This window comes from Carettochelys insculpta, chromosome 14 (genome assembly GCF_033958435.1).
Source record: "Carettochelys insculpta isolate YL-2023 chromosome 14, ASM3395843v1, whole genome shotgun sequence".
In the NCBI taxonomy this organism is placed as follows: Eukaryota; Metazoa; Chordata; order Testudines; family Carettochelyidae; genus Carettochelys; species Carettochelys insculpta.
The window spans coordinates 40,469,736-40,491,343 of NC_134150.1; the positions used below are offsets into that span (position 1 = coordinate 40,469,736).

At 44.2% G+C, this 21,608-nt stretch overlaps 1 protein-coding gene across 4 annotated transcripts in view; it reads right to left on the reverse strand.

Annotated features, from left to right (window-relative positions):
* CA5A (carbonic anhydrase 5A) overlaps positions 1 to 18,605 on the reverse strand; it is a 30,500-nt gene extending 11,895 nt beyond the window's left edge. The window contains exons 1-2 of one of the 4 annotated variants that reach the window (XM_075009259.1): positions 18,262 to 18,605; positions 3,469 to 3,666 (exon numbers count right to left, since the gene is read on the reverse strand). In XM_075009259.1, the coding sequence (XP_074865360.1) occupies positions 3,469 to 3,666; positions 18,262 to 18,400 (337 nt within the window). In that variant the 5' untranslated portion in view covers positions 18,401 to 18,605. Of the gene's footprint in view, positions 1 to 3,468; positions 3,667 to 5,164; positions 8,438 to 18,261 lie in introns of those variants that run through there. The other 3 variants (XM_075009256.1, XM_075009258.1, XM_075009257.1) reach the window with 3 other exon arrangements.
* Between the last annotated feature and the right edge of the window lie 3,003 nt (positions 18,606 to 21,608).

Here is a 21,608-nt window from a genome sequence, read left to right on the forward strand (position 1 = left end):
GTTCACTTCCATCCAGCAGATGGCAGTGCTGCATATAAATAACCAGCATGTTACATACCTTCCACACATCCTTTTTTCCCGCCCCCCCCTCTGGTTTTTCTTCATTCTCCTGGTCTGCTTGTCTATAGCACACAATGGCAGCGCAAGTCTCTTTTGCAAGAGCCATGTATTTGTCTCAGCTCATGAATTCAGCATTTCAGTTTATGGATATACCCTTCTCTTTGCATCATTCTGTACTTTTCTTCAACAGTTTTAATCTTATTTTGCAACTCTGTTGCATTCTTATTCATGTTACTTTCATCTCTTTATTGCTGTTGAATGACAGAAGCTGGGAGGAAGAGAAGACAAAAAAAGAGAAAACTAAAGACAGGAATAAGAGTGAAAGGCAAAGTGTGGGGGGAAGAGAGGGACAAGTTAGGTGTATAGAAAATTGAAAGGCATATAAAAGAAAAATCTGCAAAAGAAGAATAGGATTAAAGTTTTCATGCACTAAGTACAAGAGAATGGCTATTGAACTTGTGCTGGTTTAAAACAACGCAATTTTCCTAGGCTGCTCTACTAATCACTACACTAGTACAATTAGACACTACACTGTAAAACCATGAAGGTGCTACCATGAGATTTTCTTGTTTGATATAGATCTGGAATGAGGAATTAATATATAGCAATGTTAAAACAGTAAAATAATCAGCAACATGGGTTATTATAACTTCAAGGAGTAACTTGGAAAGAGACGGGGATTGCAAAAATGGTGTAAAGAATATGTAGCAAATGAGGTTTACACACGAAGTAGTTTCATGAAAGACTCTGCAATATGGCCAATAGGAGATGTTTTAATATACACAGTCAGTCTGGGAGTGACTTTAATTTAGGATCTGCCATTTTCAAAGACAAAAAAAAGGCAGGGATAATCCTCAAATGACATGCAGTGTCCATCTCTCCTAACAGCAAGAGAAGTGCAATGCACAAATGTTCAAGAAAATAAGGAGGGGAAGCAGGTACTTGACAGTGAGAGCAGGTTTACACTTGAGGGGAAGGTTGAATTAAGATACACAATTTCAGCTGTGTTAATTACATTGCTAAAGTCAACATACCATAATTTGAGCTTCTGTGACATCTCCACTAAGGGAAGTCCACAGCAGCCTGCACGCCCATTGACTTCCCTTACTCCTAATGGGGGGCTGGAGTACACTGGTCAACAACAGCACTCTGTAAATTTGATTTGGCACATCCCCGCTAGGGCTGTCTCCACACCTGGCCAAAGTTTCAGAAGGGCTATACTAATGGCCCAATAGAAGGATACTAATGGAGGCGCCTCATTAGCATGCTGCTAGCCACGAATCAATTGTGCGCAGCTCGGCTACATGGGTCCCTTTTTGAAAGGGCCTTGCAGACTTCGAAATCCCCTAATTCCTATCGTGTAGGCGAGCTGCACATGAGCGAAACACGGCACTTTTGAAGTGCTGCGGCCAGCAGCATGCTAATGGGGCGCTGAATATTCATTTCAGCGCCTCATTAATATTCTTCGATTTGACCATTAGCATGGTCCTTTTGAAGTTTTTCCTAAGTGTAGCTATGGCCTAGGAGTACTAACTGAAACTTGGAAGATTGATGGCGGCAGGGTTGATCTTCCCTGTAGTGTAGATGTATTCTAAATTTTGAGGGGAAATGATAGCTCAGACTGATTGGATAAATAGAATTCACACATTTTTCTCCATCAGGAGATCTGTTTCTCCGCTTGCAATAAATGAAAACATGGACAATACCCACTCCACTGTCTGGATCCCAATACAGCAAAATAGTTTTTCATTATACGGTCTGGACAAATGTTACTTGCTTATGAGCAAATTTGAGGCTTGTTCATCTTCCTTGTCTTGTTAATGTGGGCCATCCACCATTCTATGAAGAAGCTACAATAACAGATCTTTTTCATAAGATTGTTACCTCACTCCCTCTACAGGCATCAGCCAAAAAAATGTAGGTATTATAGAAATAAGATGTTTATGAATATAGCCCTTGGACACCTTCCTTAGAATTTTTCTGACAGAAGTACTGAAACTGTGAAACTCCTAAGCTAGGAATGTTGTTTGAGCATTTTCCTCCTGTGAAAGAGTCAGTCCTTTCCTGCACTGTATGAACACTCCTCCCAGACTATTACAATTCTAATCAGGAAAGTCTGAAATCACCCAACATGTAAGTATTATTTTTCCCAATTTGAATAACTAGAGTAAATCAAATGCCCTCCATTATCTGTGGCCAACTGGTACTACTTAAAACAAATGTTATTAAATAGTCTACTCTCACCTAACCATAACAGAAAACTGCACTAATATGCTTCAGTCAATAAGATTTTAAGAGGATCAAGGGTGAAAAACCTTTAGTACACTGTCCAATCTAAAAAAACGTACCTCGCAGAGGTAAAGTATGTAGCTACAATGTAATGTTAGAGCTTGGAGGTTTTTTAAAGCAACCAGATCACATGTATTTGCATACCATATTGCCCCATCAGCATTATTTTATTGTCCCCAAGAGTTTACTCATATTAAATAGTTCGAACAGAAGACCATATTCCAGAATTATAATTAAATGAAGTACATACATGGAAGCACTACCTAAAAGACAGTGAGATAAAAATCAAAGGCAGGATATTTAGGCTTGTGCTCTAAGCATAGAAGGTTTGCACAATGCACAGCAAGTCCTCAAGTTAAGCACTCTGTGTAACTCAAATTTTCATGCAAGTTGAGGGGAGACAGGAACCAGGCTGCAGTTTGATTCCCAGCTCTCCTGGGCTTGCAGAAGCTGGGAAACTGACCAACCCACCAGCACTGGTCAGTTTCCTGGCTCCATACCACTTGAGGGAAACAGGAAACTGACCAGGGCAGCAGCTTTGGTCAATTTCCTGGCTCTAGCCAGTGGAGGGAAGTAGGGAACCAGGGGCAGCCTGGCTCTCAGCTCCCCTCCACTCCTTGGAGCCAGGAAACTGACCAGGGCTAGTCCTGGCTCTGCAGGCAGAGGGGAGCCGGGAGCCAGGCTGCTGTCTGGTTGCCAGCTCTCTGCCACTCTGGGGACCAGGAAACTGCTCCTGTCAGGGGTGGCAACAGTCAGGCTGCTGGCCCTGACAGGAGAAGTTTCCTGGTCCAGTCAGGGGTGACAGTCACATTAACCTGAGACACGCACAACTTGGTTGCATGCATTTTGAGGGTTTAGGGTACTGGGCTGCTTTAGAGCTTGTGAAGAACTAATGCATTACAATACTGATTATAGCAGAACCCTCATAGAGAAGCTGTTTTGTAAAAAGAGGGGGAAAAAAGGCAACTTCTATAGAAAAGGGTTATATTTTTTAAGTTTCTTTTTCAGACTTTGTTTTCTGATTCTTACCGAGAGAGAGAGATCTTACAGTATGACATGGACAGGATTTTTGCAGCTGCAGACAGAAACAACACATCAACTCAATCTTGTTGCACTCACCTGATTTATCTGTGGAATCATCAAATTCAACTAGGAATGAATATCCATTGTTCCACATATAGAGACATGTGGTTGGGTCATAGTGGATTTTCAGGGGTTTCAGGTCAGGGTCATAAACACTGTCTCTCCATTGGATGTTGATTGGAGACTGTCGAGTGCCTCCAGGAATTGAAAGCTCACTCTGCCAAAGTGGATGCACTAGAAGCAGAACCTAGAATCAGTCTCTAATGTATTATACAGAATATGTTAGATCTTTTTGGCAACAGAAAGTGCCTCACTAGATTCACATCAGCTGATCTATAAGAAAACAAAGAAACAGAACATTCGACTTGTATGACTCAGATTTACCCACTGAAGTGTAGTAACTTGCTTCTAAGCTGTGTCTGTTACAATAATAAAGCTAAATCAAAGCAATGTTGTTTTCTCTCAGTCACTAGGGATTGGTTTTGCCTCAAATATAAAATTTAAATAATTCTGTTCTGCTACTTAACTTACAAAGAATTGCATCATGGCACTTTATCTTTGCTTGTATAGGCACAGAAGGCTTCAGTTTTAATGTATAATTATTAGTAAAACATGGATTGCAGTAAACCCACTGAAATCAGCAACAAAAGAAATCAGTATCAATCAATCCTGCCTGGAACCGTCTAATCCATGCTGTTACTGGAGTGAGTGAGCAGGTCTGTAAAAGGAGAGCTATATAAGGCTCCTTGTGCTGCCTCAGGGCTAGTAATACCTGTTCCTTGCAAGAACAAGGTGTAGAATAGATTGCACTTGTCCTGCCCTAATAGAGCAGAGACCCCAGTCAGGACTGCATGAAGGATGAGCTCCCTGCTATGGGGACAGCAAGGGAGTGGAGCTGGTGACTCCCTAACCATGCAGGCACAAGGCGAGGGAAAGGCTGTGGTCCTGGGCTGGTGGAACATTGATTCCTCTGCTGGAACAGCAAGAAGTCATAGTAGTCCTCCCCAGGAACAGGGAAGGCCACCTTGCTTGTGATGGCCTCTGTTCATGTCAGGCCTGTGGCCATGTAGGGAGCCCTGAGAAGGTCTGTTCTCAGAATCCACCAGGGGGAGCCAAATCTGTGTAAGAACTGTTTGTCAGCAGGTTGACTTGGCCCTCAGCCACAGACTGTCATTCTCCTCCTTACCACCTGGGCCAAGGATCCCTGCTCTGCCAGGCCAGGATACCAAAACCTCCCTCAAACCTTGTGCCTCAGTGTTTTAGGATGCTCCACTGCTCCCCAGTGAGCCCCCAGCCGCCCCACAGCAGGCAGTGCCCTAACTCCAACTCTCATAACTGTAAAAATAAAGCTTAAAAAAAAAAAAACTCTTAAAATTGATAAAATCATCACAAATAGAATAAAATTGAATTCTGCCTAGCCTACTTAAATACCAGTACTACTAACTGATATCAGCCCAGTTCCAGAAGCAGCAGGTCGATTGTCTTCGGAGTGCTCCATAAAACCGGGGACTCCTCCCCCCACCATCATCCTTCTCAGTTTAATGACTGGTAATGGATCCCTATTAAGTACTTCGAAAGCACTCACTGCAGTAGTCTCTCTGATCTTGCAAGGTGGAATGAAAAGGCAGATCTTTGTGCCTGCCAGGAACCCCACTAATTCCGCAGGCAGACTAACTTGCAAGACAGGGACCTATGCAATTACTCAAGTTCCAGAGAATCAAATTCAGCTCACGTAAGGAGAGGAGAATGAGTAAGTTGACAAAATCTGTCTGCATCTGGGAAGACGGGTGCTAAATGACAGCAGCGCTCATGCCTGGAGGACTACTGGAGGTCCACAAACTTCTGGTCACCTACCAACTGGTCTGAAAATTAGCCATGAAAACCTTGGAAATAAAATGTTCACAGATACTTTATTAAAAGAATTTGTGCAAGTTTACCATCCTCATTGACATAAAAAACAATGGAAAGGTTACATCCTTAGAGACTATTCACAAGACAGTTGACTAAATTGTTTTCTGGCCAGTCGCTCAACAAAATCCTGAGCCTGCTGAACGTCAATGCTCCGGAAGAAGCTTGCAGCCCTGTGGCTCACTTATATCCCAGCCAACAGCTAATCAGAACATCAGGTCTAGAAGAAATACATACCTTTTTTTCCCCCCTATTGTTAACACTTTTTCTGGACACTGTAATCAGGAAAGCGTAAATACCAAGCTGCTGTAAACTCTCAGCCACTTTTATAGCAATTCTGAAGAACAGGCAGGCTATCAAAAAAAAGTGCATGTGGAAGTGTGCATTTAAATTTAAGCAGAGAGAAAAATATGGTGATACTGAAGAAACTTTTGCATTGTATGAGATAGTAAGAAGGGATGCAGTAATCCATACTTCCTGCTTGGAAGGACACTGAAATTAGGAGATGGTACAGCTGAAGATTATTCCTTCTGTTATCAATTATCTCTTGTGCCAAGCCAATCACAAGGCATCCACATTAACCCTTAAGATACAATTATTCATAGTATTGCACTGAGCTGTGGGCACACATTAAAATTGTTTATTAACATGGAATTTATGGTTTTGCATTTTCCACCCTTTAGAAGCAGCCTCTTGCAAGCACCACAACCACCAGTCCTACGGCACATTAGATACTAACAAATATATTGGATCATGAGCTTTCATGGGTAAAACCCAAAGCTCACAACCTCATAAATCTGTTAGTCCCAAAGGTGCCACAGGAGTGTTTGTTGTTTCTGAAGTTACAGAATAACATGGCTTTCCCCCAAGACTCTTGCAACAAGTTTGAGAGCCAATCTTGCGTAAACAAGAGAAGCCAACATAAGAATAAACACCTCCAGCGTTTAAAAGACGAGCAGCGCAAGAGAGGAATGGAAAACGGCACTTAGGCAGAGAACCAGGAGCTTTTAGGAATGAAACCAGGCCTCTTCTGACCCAGAAGGAAGTTTTCCAGAAGGGACTGAGCCTCAGCCCAGGGGGAGCGAGAGACGCACTGGAAGGAAAGTGGGGGGTAGCTGGTGCAGAGCTGGGCTCGCTGTGCTAGGCGCCCAAGAACGGGGAGCGGGACGCCCGGGGAGGAGGACATGCAGGGGCTGCCCTGGAGCAGGGCGGTGCGCTCCCCAGGCGGGCAGCGGCTGAGGCAAGGGGGTGTGGGGTGAGGTGCCAGGGAGGTTCCCGGGGGACTGTTCCGGCTACGGGCACCCCGAGGAGGGGCGATCGGACTCACGGGCTTCGCGCAGGCGGTAGGAGGAGCAGGCGGCCAGGCTGCAGGCTCTGGCTCCCCGAGGCTGGGCGCAGGCGGAGCGGAGACGCAGGGCCGAGGCCGCCAGGGCCCTTCGCAGCAGCTGCAGCGGCATCTCCGCTCGGCGCCAACGCCAGGCGCCGCCGGGGCCTCCTCAAGGCCGCGCCCGGCCTTCGCCTCAGCCGCACCGGCCCGGCCCCGCCCTCTCCTGCCGCCGGGGGCGCGGGCCGGGGCTGGCAGAGCCGGGCCTGGGCCGCCCTGGCCTTGGGCTCCCCGCCTGCCAGTCAGACCGGCCCCTTTCGCTTCACGGCTCCGTTTTACCCACGGCAGAGTCCGTTGCACTGGGAAGCGGGCGGAACCTGGCTCCTGGGTCGCTCCGCGGGGCTGCGTCACGGGAGAGCAGGCGAGGGGAGAGGGCCACAAACATACGGCGGCCCAGTCCTTGAGCCTGTGCTCCCGGCAGCGGTAGCGAACCAGGCACGAAGCCGAACTGACTTAGCCCTCAGAGAAACGGCCTCCTCCTGCTTACGGCCTGGTTTGCCTTGTGCGGGCTCTGGTCCTCAAACGGCTGAGTTCTGAGGATGAGTCTGAGACGCGTGTTTGTGGTAGGTGCAGACATCTCCTGGGACTGGAAGGGACCTCAGGAGGTCATCTAGTCTAGTCTCCTGCCCTCCTAGCAGGACCAGGCACCATCCCTGACATCTGTTTACCCCAACCCCTAAATGACCACCTTGAGGATTGAGCTCCCAAGCCTGGGTTTAGCAGGCCAGTGCTCAGACCACTGAACACCGAGATCTTCTATCAGAGAGGTAGCCCTGTTAGTCTGTATCTTGAAAAGCAACAAGAAGTCCTGTGACACCGTATAGGCCGACAGGTATTGTGAAGCATGAGCTTTCGTGGGCAAAGACCCGTGATTTTCTGGCACGTGATGGGGAAAAATGGATACGTCCAAAACCCCGTGTGGAGTTTTTTTAAGAACTAAAAGCGGGTTGCTCTCAAAGGGCCGGATCTGACTGGGGTTCACCTATGCTGAATGGTGTTTGTGTTCTGCTACCCCTTCACTGAAACTTTTAAGCACTGGCTCAAATGCATCTGTTAAATCCAAGTAGATTTTGATGTGGACAAACCTGTACTAGTTGCATTCTTAACTATGGTAGAGCAGTATTGGAACTGCCTCTATGGCTACTTTTACAGCTTTTGGAAGGGGCAGGTAATGAGATAGTTGGGAAGATGCTAATGAGGCGCTGCCGTGAATACGCAGTGCCTCTTTAGCATAATGTTGGCCACACATGATTCAAAAGTGCTGCTCTCAAATTGTGCATTGTCCATGTAGACCTAATAGGAAGAAGGGGCTTTTGACATCTGGGGGGGTGTCCTTTCAGAAGGCCCCTGTCTACACGGGTGGCCTGCAATTCAAAAGCGGTACTTTCAAATTGCGTCTGGCCACTATTATGCTAATGAGGCACCTCATTAGCAGCTTCTCAACTCACTCATTACTATGCCTCTTCTGAAAGGAAGGGGATAGTGTAGACAGAGCCTATGCGGTCAGCTCTTTTAAGACTCCCACCTGGGGAACACAGGTTTTTCTTCTTACCTGTTAAATGATGCAATATTGCCCTTTCCCTCACTTTTCCCTGTTGTGTGACTCTAACCTTTGTAATGCATTCTCTATTGTAAAGCTTCCTTACTCTCTGCTTCCGAGATTCACTACCACTTGCCTCCCATATTAATACTGTAACATACCTATTCATACTGTGGAGTACAATACTTGCTCTTGTAGAACATAAAATATCTGTATTTATGGCATTTTTGGCATCTGTATTTATGGCATATTACAGCCATCTAAAAATACACTTTAAAGCCTGCCTAAATATATGTGCCTTTCACAGTGTATCCTGAAGGCCACCAAACCCTGGCAAGTTCTCAGAAGAAGCAAGCCTGAGCCTGCAAAGGAGCTTGATTTTTCAAGTGTGGAGAACTCTGGTCCTGATGCAGCAACACACATGCTTCACTGGAAATAAATGAATAATCCTACTGACGTTTCAGAGGTTAGGCTCCAGCCCAACCCTGTCTACATTGCAGATTTTCATCTCAGGGGCCTGAAGTAGCTGTTTGTATGTCAGTTGACTTGGGCCAGCCATGTTTTTTTTATTTCCATGTGGAGTTATGTATGGTTAAACACTTTGCTCAGTCACAGTGGTTGGCTTTTTGCAGGGTTGATCCTTGAGTCTTCTGCAGAGACTGCCCTGTTGTTGGACCTGGAGAGTGTTGTATCATGAACCAACTCCAGAAATGCTTCAGCAGACAGTTACAAAAATTAAAGAATATAAAAGGCAGAGGTAGTTTCTCAAGTAACCTGGTCACAGGCTAATGCTGGTATGTGACTAGCTCCTGCCATCTTGAACTGCACTCACAAGTGGAAATAGCTCATGTTCAGGTATGATATTCTAGAAATGAATTGCCTCTCACCACTCAGAACTAAAGCAGGTGGCAACATTGTGCACCAGATTTAGTTTCTAGGTTCAGAAAAAAGGCAAATCAATCTTTCTGGAAAGGTATACGACATATCAAACTTGCCAAACTGGTACCTGCTGTACTGCATTTTTAAAAAGGCCTCCAGGGTGTGACTGTTGTTTTAAAGTGTGTATACACACCTACTACAGTGGGTCCCAATGACCCTTTTTGGGGACTATGTGCACTGATATGGCACAAAGAGTACAGAATAACAAAATTTACAATTTTTTAAATTGTTGTGTCCTACATTGGAATACAAACTGCTCAAAAGAGTGAATACCTTGGATGTGTATTTCCTGTTGTGTCTAAGGATGGTATATAGGCTTTAGAAGCTGTCTTCAGCGGTGTCCTGACAATTCTATCTACTTGAAGAGACTGATGATATCAGTGCAACAGATTAGAAACTGGCCCAACATTGCTTTAATTACAAGTTGACCCTCTCTAGTCCAGCACCTTTTGGACCTAACTGCTGCCAAAAGAGAGAATTTGCTGAACTGTGGGAGGTCAATATTGTGTAGCAGTCCTACCAGCACTTCCACTCAAAAAATTAAACAGAATGTTAGGAAACATTAAAAAAAGGGTAGAAAATAAGACAAAATATCTTATTGCCTCTATATAAATCCATGGTATGCTCACCTCTTGAATACTGCGTACAGACGTGGTCGTCTCATCTCAAAAAAGATGTATGGGCATTTGAAAATGCCCAGAAAAGGGCAACAAAATGATAAGGGGTTTTACAATGGGTGCCATATGAAGAAAGAGTAAAAAGACTGGGATTTTTCAGCTTAAAAAAGAGGAGACTAAGGGAGGATATGATAGAAGTCTATAAAATCATGACAGGTGCAGAAAAAGTAAACTAGGAAAAGTCATTTATTTGTTCCCATACCATAAAAACTAGGGGTGACCAAATGAAATTAATGGATAGCAGATTTAAAACTAACACAAGGAAGTTTTCTTCATGCTGCTCACAGTAGGCCTGTGGAACTCCTTGCCAGAGGATTTTGTGAAGACCAGGATTTTAATAGGATTCAAAAAAGAACTAGATAAATTCTTACAGGTTAGGTCCATCAATTGTTATTAGCCAGGATGGGTAGAAAGAGTGTCCCTAGCCTCTTTTATCAGAGGCTTGGAAGGGGTGACAGGATGGATCACGTGAAGATTACCTGTTCTGTTCACTCCTTCTGGGGCATCTGGAATTGGCCACTGTCAGACGACAGGATATTGGGATAGATGGCCCTTTGATCTGACCCAGTATGGCTGTTTTTAATGTTCTCTGCATACTGCGCTCTTGGAAGATATTCAGGGGTAAAGTAGAGCTAAATAACAGCACAGAATACTGAAAGCCAGGACTGGTAGCTGTAAGCAAACTTTATGGGCCATGGGAAACTTGGCCGCACTGGTGATAAGTGGATAGCCAGCTAAGTAAAATCATGCTGGGTACAGATGTTGCCAGATGAGAGAGTGCTGGACTAGAGAGGTTCAACCTTTATTTGTCAAATCACCTTAGAAGCTTTATTCCAATGTAACTAAATAGGGACACTAAATTTAACAGATTGACTCAGTGACTGGAGAGTCAAAGGACTGGAACTGCTCAACTGAGAAGAGAGATGATGGGGGGATCAGAGAGAGGTCTATAAACTATGAATGGCGTGGAGAGGGTAAATAAGGAAGCCTCATCACATAACACAAGAATCAGGGTCATTCTGTGAAATTAAGAGCCATGTTTTAAACATGCTAAAGTAGTACTTTTTCATACATCACACAGTTCACCTGTGGAACTTGCTGCCAGGGGATGTTGTGATGGCCAAATGTATAACTGGACGTAAAAAAGAATTAGATACGTTCCTTAAATCACTGGGTTCATGGAGGACAGGTGCATTAATTGCTATTAGCCAAGATGGTCAGAGGTGCAGCGCCGTACTCTGGGGTCCCTAAATGTCTGATTGCCAGAAGCTGGGACTGGACAATAGGAATGGACAATTTCTTAACTGCACCATTCTTTTTATTCCCTCTTCAGCTACTACTGAAAGAAGGATAATGGGCTAGAGGAACCATTGGTCTGACCCACTGTGGCCATTCTTATCTACTTATCCATTTATGAGTAGAGTAATAATCCTCTGTGATTCAAGTAAAAGCTTTATTATCTGGAATCTCTGGGGAACCAGGGATTCCAGATAATAAAATATGCCTGTTAGTAGCACTGAGACCAGCAGCTATGTCTGCATCCCCACCCACACCCCTCTACTGGGCAGTAGGCAGCTCAGGAATCACTCATTGGTGAGATCTGATTGGTTCTAGGTGCACATATTGAAAGCAGAAGAGTTGGAAACACTTGTCATTTATTTATGTTAAAGTCTGAATTGTCCAGAGCCATGCACGCCACCTGATGGTTCTTATAATTTATACAGATTTCACAGATTAGACAGCTAGGTTCTAATAACAAATCATCATCATCATCATCAACAGCCATGGGCTCAGCGCCCATTGGTGTTTGATGCCTCCCTCACTATTTCTTTCCATCTTTCTCTGTTAAATGTGGAATGGCTTAGTTTCTGTAGACTAGCTCCGCCACAATCTACTATATTAATAACAAATACAACAGTGTAAATCCTTAAATCACTGGGTTTACTCTAGATTTATACTGCTCTAGCTTGATTAGGATTGGGCCTGACATCCTTTCAAAGATATACCAGAATCTGTTTTTTTGCAGGGACAAAATTGCTTTTAATTGCCTATACTTTCCTTAAGAGACTTGTTCTTTCTTGTAATCAAAATTCTTATTTTATTTTTCAATATTTCAATAGAGTGAGAGTGGTAAAATGATAATTCCAATTGGCGCTAAGCTTTATGGGTGATCAACTTTCTCCGTTAAAAAGATATGTGGAAGAATATTGCTTTTGTTCTATGGGGAATCCTTAGGACATGGTATAACCAACTCTGAAGCAAGACAGTGAGAACAGGAAGCCAAACATTTGGGAAGCTAAATGTTTTGAGGACCACACCCAGCGAGAAAAATTTTTTCCCTATGCTGAGCTGGTGTGCTTTTCCATGGCAACACCTTCCAAATAGGAAAATACACAAATAAATATCTAACTAAAACAAAATAAAGAAACATAGAAACCTTAAGAAATTGCAGTTCGGCTGCAACCACTTGGATTTAACGTTAACACAGCAGTCCAGAATGGATTGCTTTCTTTTTATGGTTCACACAATAAATGTCCAGATTAACTGGGTGTTAGCATTGATGACCTGGCATGTTCCATCATGATAAGGTGTTGAAAGTTCTGTTGAGTTGTGAGTTTTGGATTATGTTGCAGGCCAGTTTATTGATGTAAACAGGCTATTGCCATTATTTTTATTAAACTGTATGTAGCTGACAGAGTTCTCTAAGCTTGTCAGGAAAACAGCAGCAGACTGCAAAAGGCTGAGCTTTTCTTTGCTTCCAAAGTGTGCAGAACCTGATGGCTAAAGCTCAGCTCAGATAAAAGCACGGGAAGTCTTCCATGGGGCAGGGGAAGGCTAAAATGTGCTGAATCTTTATTGCAGCTACACGGTTACTGAAACTGTGCATGCAGCAGTATCCACTCCTTACCAAACAGCCTCAAATCTTGGGAAATGTCATTGATTAGCACTATCATAGGTCATTCAACATGTCCTCATAGTTGACCAGTAAATAAGTTTATTTATAAATGTATGTTGAGATGAAATAAAAAGCAGTTATTCACAGGTGCTGGGTGCCTTGCCATTTACAAAAAGAAAATTCAGTGCAGTAAGTTTTTTTTTATTTGCTGTAAGGTCTCCTCCAGCTGCAGCACCTACTCAAACATTGCCTTCCACCCCATCCATTGCTCACACCTCTTTAAAGCCCAGATGAAGACCTGTAGTGTGCCCTGAAAGTGATTACTTCTAGCCTGTTTTGGACTGGGGTGAGAAAACATTCCAGACCCCTGGGGCCTTTCTGGAGAACACACTGTCACCGTCAGCTGCTCCCTCTCTGTTGGGGATCTGTCCTCACCACTGATGACAACCAGGGCAAGGTATTTCAAGGAGAGTGATGGCCTCTATTTGCTGAGTGTACCTTGACATAATCAGCCACACCTTTGTCAGACCTAAGGTGGGCTACAGCAGGGCACGACCTTGAGAAATATTCTTGAGGTGCACTATTGGCAGGATGCAATTCATTTAGCTGAGTAGGTTGATATGAATACGCATTCAGTGTTTGCTCCATAATCGGCAGTGACAGACCTCGGAGATCACATTACTCCCTGAGCACTAGTATGACAGCTGAGATCAACTCAGGAGCTTTTACTTACAGGCCAAGGTGCATGCATTCTTCACCTGAAGCAGTGACTAGTGTGAACATCTTGTGTTATTTGTCTTACCCAGATGAAATCAAAAGCCTGTTAATGTTTTGTCTGCAATGATTCAAGAAGCCTTAACAGAACTGATATTTTATTCTTTTTAAAAAGGTAACTTGCACATACCTCACAAACTGAATCACTTATCTTAAAAGACAGATGTGGGTCTATAATTAAGGCCCTACCAATTCATGGCCATGAAAAACTCAACATGAACCATTAAGTCTGGTCTCCCTTCACCCTGTGAAATCTCCCTTTGTGTGTTTGTAACCTGTACTACACAGATTTCATGGACTGAAACCAGTATTTCTCAAATGAGCAGACCTGATATAAAAGGGTGTCACAGAGAGGGTTGCAAGGTTATTTTTTGGAAGGGATCACAGTGTTGCGAACCTTGCTTCTTTGCTGCCTTCAGAGCTGGGCAGCCAGAGAGCAGCTGCTGCTGGTCAGGTGCCCGGTGTCTGAAGGCAGTGCCTCCCTGGCAGCAGCACAGAAATAAGCATAGCAGTACCACACCATGTCATCCTTTCTTCTGTGCTGCCGCCTTCAGAGCTGGGCTTCCTGCTGGCAGCTGCTACTCGCCAAGCTGCCCAACTTTGAACACAACACCACCACAAGCAGCAGTGTGGAAGTAAGGGTAGTACTACCACAACCCCAGTAAAATAACCTTGCCACCCCCCCATCACAAAAACTTTTTGGGTTAGGATCTCTATAATTACCACCCCTGAAATTTCAGATTTAAATAGCTGAGATAGTGAAATGTATTATTTCAAAAAATTCTGTGCCTGTGAAATTGATCAAAATGGACTGTGAATTTGGTAGGGCCCTATCTATAATCCAGTCTCATGTTTCAGAGTGTCCAGATGTCAGCTGATCACTTGCTGTAGGGGGTGGGAGAACTTGTCCCACCTGCATACAAGGCACACATCGCTATTTGGATTGAGAGAAGGGGTGTTGGGAAATTCACGATTCTCTTTAGTTTCAGGAACTGACCAATCAGAAATAGGACGCTGAACTAGATGGGTCAGGAGCCTCCATGACTTTGGTAGTTTCAACCTTCAGTCGACAGAATCAGGCATTGCTCCTGGGATCTGATTCTCTCCCTTGGGCTATTGGCAAAGCCAGCCAGAGTTATTTGTATCTTTGGCTATGTCTACACAGCAAATGGCAGTATACCTGAATTAGCACTGTGCTCAGGCTAGCTTGTATCCAGCTAGTAGAGGAGATAATATGACAGGTACACAGAGTAGCACAGGCTCACAGCAGGCCAGCAAGCAAAGTACAGAGTCAGGCTTGTACTTCCTGTGCTGAAGCTCACACCGCACTGTCTTCACTACTATGTTACTTGTGCTAACTGGATTCAAGATCGCTCAGATCAGCTAGCTAACCTGGCTTTTGCTATGCAGGTTCCTGTGTGAGGAAGAAGTGGGGGATTCGGCTTCTAGAGCCCAGGTGGTCTCTTTGCTTGAAGGATACTGCTCTCTTAGTCTCAATTGGGAACCAAATCTACACAGAGTTACATCCATGAGACCCCACACGTGTCAATGGGGTTGGCCTGGGTTTACCATATATGACGACAGATAATGGACTCTATGTTTAGATTGGTTTAGGGAAACTAATTCTCAACTCTCTCCATCCCCCGCTCTCACATATACACACATACACATTCTTTGGAACATGCAACATGCAGTAAATGAATTCACTTACACTCTTTGAAGAGCAGTGGTGGCAAATTGTGTGGGCTGTGGGGCCCAGGCTCCAGGAATTTTCTGGGCCTGGGGGGCCCAGCTCCAGTAATATTTGCCTGCCACCTCTGTGCACCTCTCCTGAGTGGAGGGTGACCATCTGCCCTGTTTTGGGTGGGAGAGCCCCGTACTTCAGGCATCATTCTAGTGTCCCAATTTATTTTGCCAAAGGGACTGATTGCCCCATATTCCACTTTTTTGTTAGCCGCCTGACTTCCCCGGCTGTAGGAGAACTGAGAGCTGGAGCTGCGTGGTGGTGCAGCTGCCGCCTGACTTCCCCCTGCTGAGGGGAGCCAGAAGATTTGCTGGCAGAGCAGCAGCCTAGTTCCTGGTGCCCCAAGTCATGGGGCAGCTGTGAGCTGCAGTTCCCCCCCACAATTCCCCCTGCAAGGCGGCATCCCCCACAGGGCAGCCACTGCCTGACTCCCACGTAGGGTGACCATTCGTCCCATTTTGGCCAGGATGGCATCATTCCTCTGTGCCCCGTATGTGGCTGGGGAAGTATGGTCACCCTATCTGAGAGTTCCCTGGCCTTGCCTGCTGCCCCCACATGCCCCCTCTGAATATCCCTGCCTGTCCTCGGTAGCAAAAGCTTGATGCTGTGCTCTTTTGCCAGTGACTGCTATGCCCAGCTACAAAGGCATGACCCTGGGGACCGGCTGGAGCAGCTGCTGTACCTATGGAGGGGAGGAGGTGCATGGCAGACCCTTCAGCAGGCAACTATATATTATGGGGGGAGCTTATCCTGGGTGGACCTCCTGAGAAATGAGATGGGGGGAGGGGCTTGCGTGAGTGTCATGTTGGGGGAGATGGAGGGGTGGGTCCTCTCTTGGCTCACTACCACTAGTGGGGAGAAGGCTTGGGGGAGTCTTCCTTTCTGGTCCCCCCTGCCCTGGTCAGCCTGTCTGCTGCATGCCAAACTCCTCACCCTCAGCTTAGCTCCTTGGCCCAGCCCCATAACCGCACTCCCTCCCACACCTCAGCCCCCTGCCCCAGCATACAGCCTAAACCCCAAGCCTCCTCCTTCACCACAACTCTCTGCCCCAGCCCAGAGCCTTAGGCACGTCCTGGGGGAGTAGGGCTGCATTTGGACCCATTGTGGACACTACCAAAAATTGTGCAAGCCTGCTGCTCCTGCTGAAGAGCTAATTGATAAGGACTGACCTTGCTGATTTTAAAACAAGCACAGCCTCATGCTTCTTCAAACAAATACTGCCTCGATCTTTTAAAAAAATATTAACGGAATAAATCAGGCTTCCTGAACATGCCTGTAATGCAAATGAAACTGGCAAGGAAACATGTAAAAATTTTTTAAACAGACTGTCCTCTTGTGTTGAGAAAACATCTAAAAAGGGCAGAAAAGGGAAAAATACTGTCATCTGACTGATTCAAAATGCACACTAGAAATACATTACTAGATGTTTCTTGTGGATCTGTTTCAACATTAACAAGATCCAATGCTAAATTTGGTTTTGGAGAAAGTATGCCTTTTCCCCCTGATTGAAAAATAAAGGATATTTTAAATGAGGGCAAAAGACCTACAGTTACAAGTTAAGTCACTTGTTAAATGTCTTATTTTGTTGTTCTAAGAGGATTTAGTGCAGCTTTATTCACTGAAGTTTCCAGAACACAATAAACCAACTTTACATTTCTTTCCTTGGGAGGACAGAAGAAGGAATTGGCTAAAATTAATTCAAATTCAGTAGACTAACATTGCAAATGTAATTTATATCATTTTAAAGTTAAGTTGTGAATTACCATAGAACTGCCAACTGACAGAGAATCTTGAATGTTAAACAAGGATTCCATGCGCTGGAAGACGTATACCATACAATAATGAATCACTGTATTTGGAGACTAATCTCACAATAGCTGACTCATAGAAATCAAAGGCAGATTATTGATTTCATGGTATCAAGTGCCAAAATGCATTTATGAATGAGGAACTATTAAATAGCTGCATTCTTGTTCCCCCTCCCCCCCCCCCGCCCACAGCTAAATAGAATAAAGCTGTTTGGTCATCACATGGGTGCATATAAAAAGAGAGTTTGATTCTTCAGTGGAAGGAGGTATCACTTTTCTCTGTATTCAGATAGAGACATGACCATCTTCTTGAGAAAACTCAGCAAAAACTAACACATTTACGAAATGATAAAAGTATTCTGGCTGAAACACACTTTCTATATGTAGAATCCTATTTATTGTTACTGCCCTGTGGCTTGATCTCCATACACTTAATTAGACATGCCAACCTCATGAGTAGCTCAACCACAAATCATATTTGTAGATATGTTAATAATATTGTACATCTCTGAACCCTTTGTATCACCCAATATTTTCTATTTCATTAAGGAATTTCATGTGGATCCTCTATACAGCTCATTTGGGAACTTGACAGCCTATATGTCTATCAAACCCTGTTTTCTGAAGTTAGTTGTTTCAGTGTTTAATTTGTAGAAGCCTGATCCAGAACTGTTTCAAGTCAGGGGGAATCTTTCCGTTGACTTTGATGGATTTTGGATCAGGCTCAAAATGTGGTTTCAATTACATTTACAAGCATAGCTTTCATAGAAATCAGTCAGAACTTCAGGTGGAAAAAAACACTTCATTTGTGCCTCATGCATGGTTACAATTTAGAATCAAGGCCACTGGCTCACACTGTACAAATATCAAAGAATGAGATTTTAATCTCACACCAGCACCAGTGAGAGAAATAGTCCACATAACACAAGGCTTTTCCATCTCCAGTTTCTCTCATTCTATTTACTTAGGAAATTTGCCTTTTTTTCTCCAGTCTCTTCAAAGTCTCAAGTTTCCTTCGTTGGTCTGCTCACGAATGTGAAAAAGAGTAAGAGCAAAGCATATTATTCTTATTGTCCGTGTCTCTCTTTGATAGCACTTGCTGTTGGTGACTCATACAGGTGTTCAGGGTGCTATTTTAATGATAATGAAAAATACTCACGTGCAGCATTCCTGTTCACAAGAGTGCAGGTGGCTATACTGCAGAGTCTTGCAGGCACTGGTCGCTGCCCCCAGATAGTTTTCAGCTGCTTGCATAAATATGCCATACTGGTTACCTTCATGGTGTTCATCAGAGCCATACCAAAGCAGCTTTTAAGAGGTTGGCAGCCAGCTGACACAAAGCAGAGATTAAAAGCGATGCAAGTGCAGCCTTAAGATAACCAAGGCACCTCCAATCCTTTTTATAAGCCATTCTGAAGGCATGGTACATACCTTCCTTTAAGGGGAAGAGAAACAACCACCTCAAACAAACAGTTAAATTTCAACAGCCCCCTGGCTTGGCATCTTCATTGGCTGTAATTTGGGAGGTGTATGTTTGGGGAGGAGGGGGACTAGCTGATGATTATTCTGCATGTGCTTTCCATGCCTTTTTTGTCTAGCTCTGCAAACACTGCTGACGTGGAGAAATCATTCTTGTCACAGGGAAGAAAAAGTATTCATAAGTATTACATTTGCTTAAAAATCCCATCATGTTCTGTCACTTTTGTGATGTTAAGTTGCTCTTAAATTGGCTTTTGTGACAATCAGCTATGGGAATTGCTCTTTACTTAAGCTGCTCAATTTACAGATGGCAACTGGGACATGGGGATATAGAGTCCTTGCAGAAGAAAAGATGGAGAAAACATTTTAATAATCATGCCATGCAGTGCAAACTGATGCATTTCAAAGTCTAAGAATTGGCTTGTCAGAATGATCTGAGATGACATCCCAGGGGAGGAGCAGTTTGGTAGTATTTAGGGACAAGGAAGAACTTTCCCAGAATCAAAGGAAATCTCTCTCACTGACCCTTTCACAACTCTTTTTTTCAACCACTACATCAACAAGGCAGTAATGTGTTCATTTGGGACAGATTTCGGGTTTTTCCAGTCCTGTATATTTTAGCAATAAAAGCAGAAAAATGCTATTTCCCATTTGTTATTATTTCACGTATGTTCCTAAGAACTCTATAGCTTCCTATGACATGTTAAATTTAAGTTAAACCCGTGAACCTCAAGTGGGGCATAGGTCATCCACAAGGCTCCTCCACCTGGTTCTATCTTGGGCAATGGCTTCAGTCTGGCCCCGTGAATATCCCAGTTCTTGTGCTTCCATGACTGTAGATCTCCTCCATGTTATTCGGGGTCTTCCTCGGCTGCGTTTCCCCTGAGGATTCCATTTTAGGGCATGTCGAACAATGCTGGATGGGGGTTTCCTCAAAGTATGTTCCAGCCATCCCCATTTCCTCCTTTTTATTTGGAAACCCCTGGCTCTTGGCCTGTTCGTGTCCATAGATGTTCATTCATGACTTCGTCTTGCCATCTTATTTGTAATATGTACCTCAGGCATCTATTCAAAAGTGTCTGCAGTTTGTGTGTTGAGGACTTCGTGGTGCGCCAGGATTCACAGGCATACAGCAGGATGGACTTTACATTTGAATTGAAGATTCTCAGCTTTGTTTCGACAGAGATGTTGTGTGATCTCCATACTGGCCACAGAGTTTGAAATGCTCCTGTGGCTTCGCCATTCCTGGATTTGATGTCTAGGTCAGTACCACCATCTTTATTCACAAAACTACCTAGATAAGTAAATTGTTCGACATCTTTGAGGGTCTCTCCCCCTAAAGTGATGTTGTCTTATTTAGTGTGGTTGACCCTCATAGTTCTAGGCAAATAGTTTCAATAACATGGCTATAGGCAAATCCCTTACCCCTCACAAGGCTCAATATAGTGCCATTGCACTTGGCTTCTGAATCTCTGTGGTGCTACTGAGACAAGTAGCTGCTTGAAGAGCAGGTTTCATTCAGGCCAGACATGCAACATTAGGCCATGTTTCACTCTCTTACGGCTATTCATAACATTATAATCTAGCAACCAGGCCTGGAGGTTGTGAAACTTGGTGTGTATTAGAAATAGATCCCCTACAGGCCTGACGTCACTTTTCTTAGCACTCTAATTAGTGCTTACAGAATTTGCACAATTATGTGCGCGTCATAAAGAGAGTTTCAGGAAGAATCTATTTGTAACTATGTTTAAAGAGGAAAGGGTATTTTCTGAGGTAAGTTCCTCTGACTAAAATAGAATAACTTTTGAATTGGCAGCAAGTGTAAGATGATTAAATTGTGAGGTTAAATACATGTTGGATTTTCTTTCTTTTTTTTTTTTCTTTTGGATCTTGCTCAGGTGCTCAATCCTCCCTGTGTTGCTGTACCATAGAATCCACCCAGAGGAAAGATGAAGAGGGCCTATGCAGGAGACGATAGTCTCTGAGTTATATCACACTGTGCTGCCCCCAAACTTGCCTGTATGTGAAAATAAAGCATCAAATAAATTCCAACATAAGTCTTCATCTAATGTATTACTTTTCCCTACAATAGCACCTAGCCAATACGTCAGAGAACCCAGAGGCTACTGCATAGCTCCACTTCCCTGTGGCTCCTGGTACTGCACTGACGGTAGAGGGGCCTGACCCCTGCTGCCAGCCTCAGCCCACCCCAAATCCTGCAGGCTAACCTGAGTATGGGGGAACATCCCATCCATAGGACGGTTGGGGCATTTCAAAGGGGCCCAGAGCAGTGACGGTGGCTGGTGCTTCAGGTCCCTTTGGAAGACCAGGCCTGGGGACCATTGTGCCTCTTGTTGACAGGCTTGGGCATAAGATTTTGTGAGATTCACTATCTTGACTGCCAGCCTGTAAACCAAGTGCAGACAGGCAAAAGGACTGCAAGGTCAGGCCTTCAAGCATGCTCACTTACGAATGCCTGCTATCCCGGAACTGTGCATGAAAGAGACATACCCTCTCTTCATAGAAAGCGAAAATCCATTCATTTGTTGTCGTCACTGTCCATTTCACTCTTGCTGAATGTACTTTTCAGATTGTGACATGGAAAAGCTGATGCAATTACTTAAATATTTGCTTTCTTTCAACATACACCACGGTACCGCCATTACGTAAGCCCCAGCCAGCTCCAAACTCTTGATATCAGTCATAGGAAAATAAGGCCCAGATTTCACATCTGATGAAGTGAGTCTGTGCTCACGAAAGCTCATGCTCAAAACTTTTCTGTTAGTCTATAAGGTACCACAGGACCCTTCGTTGCTGTTACAGATCCAGACTAACACGGCTACCCCTTCGATACTTAAGGTCCAAATTGGGATTCTGATCTAAGCTACTAGTTTGGAATTCTCCCACTTCGTTTTGGGCTGAGAGAGGAAAAAATGTTACGAATATTCTTGAGGTACCAGGACTTGGAAACAACTGGTGCCCACCCACAGACCCTCAACACTTTTCTGAAGCCTTTTCTCACAAGCT